Raw genomic sequence first — 7,447 nt, 5'->3', positions numbered from 1 at the left:
CACACACACACACACACACACACACACACACACACACACACACACACGAGAATAAGATTGTAACCTGTAAGGAAGCACAGCTCTGGGACGAGCATGGCCGGGCCAGGAGGAGGACCTCCAGAAGGACCCATCTTCTTCACATGGCTGACCAGCAGCACCTGGTTCCCATCAGCAATGTCCAGGTTGTATTGCTTAGAACAGAAAGTATGAATATGTGAGTGCAGACCTGAATAGAAAGTAGTCATGAATAAGGTTAATATTTAGGTGCATAACTTACTAGACTTAACCTAAAAAGTATCCCTAAAGATTTCATCTGTCTACTGAGTCTACATGCGTTTCCCTCTCTTTGGCCAAGTCCTTCAAATGGAGAACTTGCCAATACGAGTTCAAAGCAACATTATATGCGTGCGTGCGTGTATGCGTCAGTGTGTATCTGTTGACACAGGAAAGCTTAATTCACTTATTGTCCAGTTACACAAACACTTCTGCTGAGTGCATGACAGCTACCGTCTTGTAGTAGTCGTTGAATGAAATGTCCTTGTCTCCCCTCGTGAATGTGTTGTTGGGAGTGTGATCCCACGCAATATCGTCAATCCTGTAGGTCTTGTTATTGTACCTAAAAAAATAAGACAGTGGGAGAAGGACAAATACAATCTGATAAACCACATCCCTTTCATGCTCATTTGTGCATATGAATCCAATAGTGTGTGAGAGAAACATGGATCCTACTTGGTGAGGACTATGAGTCCAACAAGCTCCTTAGCGCAGAGCTCAGGGAAGCGTTGATTTCCAACCTTCTGCCTCATGTTGGCCATAAAGTCAAGGACCGTCTCACTACGCAGCACCTTGTGGCTCACGTCAGTGCACAGCATGATGGATGTCTCATAGTGCAAAATGGTGGAGGTGTAGCCTGGCCAGATGGTCAGCCTAGGACAGACAGATTCACTTTCTTCATCCCAAATCTAATAAATTAGTTTCCATCATTGATGAGTGCCCATTTACTAAACTCTACTACAGATTACTTGGCTTAAACTATTCTATTGGGACCAAGATTTTAGAAAATAAAAAGATAGTCCTTCAGGTCTTTGCTACTTCTAAGACAGCAGCAAACTACTTCGAACCACACTGACTTAACTTCTTAGTTTACGTTTACAAAAGCAGGACTTAAGCTCATTAAACTCCCCAAGAGCAAATATGTTAATTATTTTTTGAAGAACACAGAACTGTGTAAATATACTGTTTCACAGTTTTAAATAAGACTGCTATACAGATGCACACTCCTTGAGTTTACAAAAACTATAATTCTGAAACTATACTCTGTGGTAGAGCTGTACAAAAGAAAACAATGTGAGGTAAATGTATAGACCTGTGCTGTGGGATGTTGAGTGGATCATTGGGGTTGTAGAAGTTGCGTCCAATCTGCTGCATGTTGAGAATCCTCAAGATCCTAAAGAAATTAAGTAACACCATTTATGAGACATTTGGAAGTTTCCAAAGAGCCAAAATGCCGTGGTGAATGTTATTGGCTTCTAAGCTTTTCTAAACAGATGTAATGAATTACTTCCAATTGAAAATGCACCATCAATAACCACATTTACACTAATCACAAGCAAATCGAATTTTTGGAGGATATTTCATTATATTTAGCTGAAGCATTTACACATTTCAGTTCCAACAGTGAATTACTTAAGACCTGAAAACTGGAAGATATTACCTTCTGAATATAATGTTGTAGAACTGAATGCACACTGGTGATGAGGGTGGCAGTTCATTTGTCAGGGTGACAGTGATCTGAACCTTCTCTCCATTCCTCATCTCGCTGTGGAGCAATGTCTCCTAAACACAAGGTTAGACAGTCAAGTACAAGAAACAATCACAAAACGTTATAATTTACCAATCACACCTTCCATCCAAATTAAGTAACAATAGAACCGTCAAATTAGCCAAAAAGAGTGAGCGGAGCAGAGAGAGAGAGCGAGAGAGAACTAACACTGGCATGGCTTTACGTTATGTTACGCAACGTCAAACTACATCAGTGGTATCGTCTCATCCTATCTCTCGTTTTAAGATATATCAATATATTGTTATATTAAAAAGTCAAACTCCAGTTACCTCTGGTCTAAAAGGGTGCAGGCTACTCTGGGGACTTGTGAACTCCAACAGTTACAACCATTTCTATTGTGATTAGCCATAAGTTTTTCCCCTCTCTTTAATTCCACATGTTTTGAGGATCAGATTACCTTGTTGGCCAATCTGTGAGGTAGAAAAAGCAGAGCTCCATCAAACGTGCGTGCCGAGCCAAGTGCTTCCTCGTGCTGGAAGAGGAGGGCAGATCTCAGACGACGAGCCTCCATTGGTGGGTTGAAGTCCACATGGTACTGATACAGCACCCACTGAGGGCGGGACAGGATGCGAAAGAAGTTTGCCGTCAACCGAATGGGAGCACCAGATGTTCCTGAGGAAGCAAACACAATTTTACAGAGTAATATATAATCCTCTGCAACAATTATAAAATGTATATTTGCTGAATGAGTTGCATTCATTTTGAATGACTGACCCATCTTTGAATCCTTAACATGCACCATAGCCTGCCTGGTGTTAACCCCTGCATCGTCAAAATCCCGGCGGCGTCCACCTCTTTCTCCCAGCTTCACCTGCTGGAATCCGGCTGAAATCTGTAGAACAGCTGATAAAAACAAATCGAGTCCATCACAACCAGTTTGTGTACATTCGGATGCAAAAAACGATTTTTTTTTTTTTAATCTCCTTGTCGAAGATAACTAATTTCCCTGCACTGTATGCCAGGGTTGACTTTTCTCTTGGTGTGGGAAGGTGTCGACCAGGGGTCAGCAACCTAGTTTATATGAAGTGCCATTTTTTAATTATCTTTTTATCGGTGTACTATAACACATTAAAGGCCAACATTAAGTTTAATCATGACATCAAAATTTTAATCTAGTCACATAATAGCAACATTTATATAAAAAATGTCTCCCATAATCAGAACATGTAATGATATGTCTGTATACGAGAGCACTACACAAGAAGGCTGCCCTCTAACATCTCCATAAAAAAACTCTTCCACTTATTGCAAGTATGCCAATGATGACACGTGTGTCTAAGGTTGCTACCCCTGGTGTAGATAATGTACTACTAACACAAAAAAAAAAAAAAAAAAAGTTCAGTCATGAATGCACCACTCTGAAAGATGTTTCTGTCAATCCACATTTGTTATTGCATATCTATGCAGACTTGCAAAAGCAAGAATAGCCATGATCATTTGACATGAGACATAATCATGACTGTAACTGTACCTTCTCCAGAAAAAGGTCCTGGAGCATTCTTCTGCCTCCCTCTACCGACCAGCTCTCCCTCCGCGGGTGGGGGAGCTGGTGGTGCAGCATCTCCTCGAGCCTGGCTCTTCAAGAGAGAAAGAAAATATATTTTATCATGGACACTATTCAAACTAGGGCTGGGCAATATATTGATATTGTGATATAGCACCATATGTCTTCTTAGATTTTGGATATTGTAATATAGTATATGTGTTCTTGTCCTAGATTTAAACTTAAGTCTGTTCTGTTATTTGTTTTACAGAATATTTATATCATACCAGAAAAATTCCTTTAGTTTCAAAATCTACATCTGTGAAACATGTCGGACATGAAAAAAGTTACCATATATTTCCCCCTCAACACTTCCCATTCCGTTTCAAAATAAAAGCTCTCTAGAGTCTTTCCGTGGACAGAATCCCTTAACAAGGCTTTTATTCTGAAATTAAGCAGGACAGGGTTGTGGAAAACGCAGTGTTTTGCATGGATTTTAATTGTCATCGTTTAAAAAGGAGCACACACTTTTTAACCTTAATCTGTCTGAAATAAATGACATTAAACATTTTGGCTTTTAAGAAAGGCAAAATCTATGTAGAAGGAAGGGCAGACGGCAACCCTGTCATTGTGGACAGCACACCTGTGAGAGATGCAGCAGTTCAATGGGGCAACAGTCACGTGGGGTGGGCTATACCGACCACACCACACCACCAAAACTACATGCACTTCCAAATTCCTTTGGATGGGAACAGAAATTACCTGAACCCTGTGCTAGATATTCCTTAAACAATAATCAAGCAGATATAGAGAAGTTAACAGTCATTTAACGTAAAGATTACCCAGAGATTTACAGTGCACTCTTACCCCAGGTGCCGAAGTCTCTTGACCACGTGCTCGGCCTCTTGATCTAGCTCGTGCCCGTCCCGTCATTTTGGTTACGTCTCAAAGATGAAGCTGTTAAATAGAAAACTCCATACAAAGTATGGCGCAAATAATTAAGCGCTAAAGAAATATGTAGGAAAAAAAGATTGTCTGACAATCCTACCTGGTAACAAACTATCCTTAAGTTTTAAAAGCCTAAAGAAAAAGTTAACATTTAGTTAAGGTAATGCAACTTAGTTTTTTGTCAAAAACAATGTGTGAGATCAAAATAGTTTGATACATATTAGAAATTATACATTTCTGAAATCGCACTTATTATAACGCAGACAAGATGGCGCCTTCTAATACAACGTTAGCTAAATGCGGCCTACTGCTCAACCTGCAAGCTTAATTTAAGGCTAGCCACATTAACATGCTAACAAAGATTATCGCTAGATTCATTTATTTTTTTTTTTTTTAAATCACCCATGACAATGCATTACATTTTTAAGTTAGGCAAGTTCAACATGAATCTAGAGTACTCCCATGTTAGGAGAAATTATTAGCGATGAAAGTTAGCTAACATTAACTTAGTTAACAGGCATGATGGATATGACACCGCTGGCTGAAAGTGGTTATAGTGTTAATTTCGATTAGCATTAAATCAAAACTTAGTGACAAATCTGATTCACGCATTAAATGTAATGCTTATATCACCGTTATCTTTTTCTTATTCAACTCACTTTTAAAGGAAACGTCCTCCTCACTCACCAGTCGACGAAAGAAAGTTTTACCGCAGGTGCAACGATGAACAGCAATTTAGCGGAGGCCTTTTCACTTCAAAAATGAATACGCTTGTAACTTTTTTTTTTTTTTTTTTAACTTTTATCGAACACCTTTTTAGTTTCAATATTACTTTATAATCTATTACAAGGTCAGTTATTCTGAATTAATCTAATAAAGACGTTATTTAAAGGTTGCTGAAGTAGTTAATCAGAAACGCCTATGGAACTACTTTTTTGAGCGCAGTGGTCCGTTTAAACTAGTGCTGTTGTGTGTGTGCATGTTTTTTTTAAGAGTGAGATCTCAGTGGTGACCACTAGATGTCAGCAAAGCACGACGTACAGTATATAATGTTTCCAGACTCGGGCTGTCTGGGTAACCAACACGTCTTTGATGAAACTCGGGGCTCTAACAAGCATAACTGTTGGTGTTTTATAAGTGAAGGTTGATTTAACCTTTTACTGAATGAATTGGCCTGAAGGGGGCATGTAGGTAAGGCCTACATGGATTCTGGTTAAGGGTATGCATGAAAAGAAAGTATGACCATGATTTTTCTTTAAAGTATTGACTGACAGACCAAGTTTGAGTGACTGTAGTATTAAATTAAGTACTGAGACGTTCTATGATGATGACTTATTAAGACATGGCTTTCTCCTATAATAAGGCCTCATGTATGTAGTTGTCATTCCCTTTCCCATCGAGTTTAACTTATGACCATGATGAAAAAAGGTCAATTCAGAGATGTAAGTGTTAAGAATGTTTTTACAAAGTAAAAAGTCCTCCTATGTAATAATATTAAGAGGTTCATCTGATTAAAGCTATTATTTCATCCCAAACTTTTCCTCTCTTCTCGACATTCCACCAATTGAAGCTGAACTTAAACACCTCTGAGGGCATTTTTAGGAAGGTGTACTCAAGTCTTTCATGTCTGAGATCTAAGAGTGATTACCGATTCAGACCTGATGGACCAGTCTGGGAGGATCTGCTGCAAGAAAGCTGAGCGGAGATGAAGAAAAAAGCAGGGACATAAGTGTCATCAAGCCTGATTGTTGGGTGAAAAGGGAAAGTAAGTCACACGGAGAGCCACATAAGACACATAAATCCACTAGACCTATACGCATCTGACCAGATCCAATCCAACATTACACACACTTAGTACTATTTGTAGTCAAATGCTGAACAATATGAACCATACACAAATGGCCCATTACTGTAAAAGCCATGATTAAAAACAAAACATTTTGTTCTTCAAAAAACATGCTATCTCTTAAAAAAAAAAAAAAGGCCATTGAAAAAGAGTCTGAATGAAAGAATAAGACGTGGTCAGGGAAAGGGGACAGCTGAGCAGTGTGAGGCTGAGAAAGGTGCACCCTGCCAGGGACGTTGATGAATGCGCTTCAGGCTTCAAGCTCGCCCTGCAGCCCCCAGCGGTGTGGATTCCACGCTCACGCTAATCATGCTTCTGTGAGATACTACGGCCCAAAGCTGATGAAAGGAAACATGCATCACAGTTAGCTTATCAAACTGGCTGCACGTTCACAAAATACACACCCTTCATTCTTACATTATTATCATCACAACCAAGGGCGTGACCATCACCATCCCTGTCAGGAACATGTTGTGTTAATAGTATCTGTAGGCCTATGATATTCATGTAGTATTCAACCTCACTTCCTGTGTCAAACATTAAAAACAACAGGATCAAGCTTTCGTTCTATACAAATCACAGTGGTCCCATTAAGCTTTAGCTCCTGATTGCAAAACCAGAACAAGAGGGGATTCTGAATATTAAGGATCTACCGTGCCATGATATCAGTAAGCGGGTTAGGAAAATTAGATTATTCGCTTGCCTGCCGTGGAACCTAATCTGCTCTGCATCAGTGTGCTCCTCCTTAAAAAGACGGAGGCACTGCATCACACACACACACACACACACACACACACACACATATGCACACAGTTGCGCCATGAGTTTCTAAGCCCATGAAGAATAAGCAGTCAAACCAAGCATCCAGTATTTTGAATCTAAAACAAACTGGTGTTCTATTTATAATGACAGAACAGTTGGTATTGTCAAAATCACTGAGGTTCACTTCCAATAGCACTCCTCCATCAGAAGGAGAAGATAATTTCCAAGTAGTTTTTGAATGAAAAATGACTTAAGAGATGGTTTCCTTCCCCAAAACATTTCACAAAGCTTCTCTTACAATAATAGAAGATGAAGAAGAGGAACATTTGTTCCCCTAAATAATTAATAAGCCATGAATTGTACTCTACATTAAATACCGAATAGACAAATGAATTGTGTGTGACATTGCACTAACTGTGTGTTAACTATGAAGTTTGTGACAGCATGACCATCCTTTATGTCTCATACACTATCTGTCTGTTGATTAGTGGGACACTTGCATTATCAAAAGCCAGTGGACAAACATTAAGTGATGCTAGATGCTTGAATAATAAGTAGTTTTCAA

At 39.3% G+C, this 7,447-nt stretch overlaps 1 protein-coding gene across 1 annotated transcript in view; it reads right to left on the bottom strand.

The window, feature by feature from the left end:
- The window catches only part of piwil1 (piwi-like RNA-mediated gene silencing 1), a 9,784-nt gene extending 4,832 nt beyond the window's left edge, over positions 1–4,952 (bottom strand). Inside the window, exons 1-10 of the mRNA XM_031849517.1 lie at positions 4,934–4,952; positions 4,194–4,298; positions 3,315–3,420; positions 2,558–2,686; positions 2,241–2,455; positions 1,715–1,836; positions 1,367–1,447; positions 730–927; positions 508–616; positions 65–191 (exon numbers count right to left, since the gene is read on the bottom strand). Of these exons, the coding sequence (XP_031705377.1) occupies positions 65–191; positions 508–616; positions 730–927; positions 1,367–1,447; positions 1,715–1,836; positions 2,241–2,455; positions 2,558–2,686; positions 3,315–3,420; positions 4,194–4,259 (1,153 nt within the window). The 5' untranslated portion in view covers positions 4,260–4,298; positions 4,934–4,952. The remainder of the gene's footprint in view (positions 1–64; positions 192–507; positions 617–729; positions 928–1,366; positions 1,448–1,714; positions 1,837–2,240; positions 2,456–2,557; positions 2,687–3,314; positions 3,421–4,193; positions 4,299–4,933) is intronic.
- Between the last annotated feature and the right edge of the window lie 2,495 nt (positions 4,953–7,447).

This window comes from Anarrhichthys ocellatus, unplaced genomic scaffold (genome assembly GCF_004355925.1).
Source record: "Anarrhichthys ocellatus isolate YVR2014 unplaced genomic scaffold, GSC_Weel_1.0 scaffold9, whole genome shotgun sequence".
In the NCBI taxonomy this organism is placed as follows: Eukaryota; Metazoa; Chordata; class Actinopteri; order Perciformes; family Anarhichadidae; genus Anarrhichthys; species Anarrhichthys ocellatus.
The sequence above is the reverse complement of the archived record's forward strand: the minus strand, read 5'-3'. Positions and strand labels throughout refer to the sequence as shown.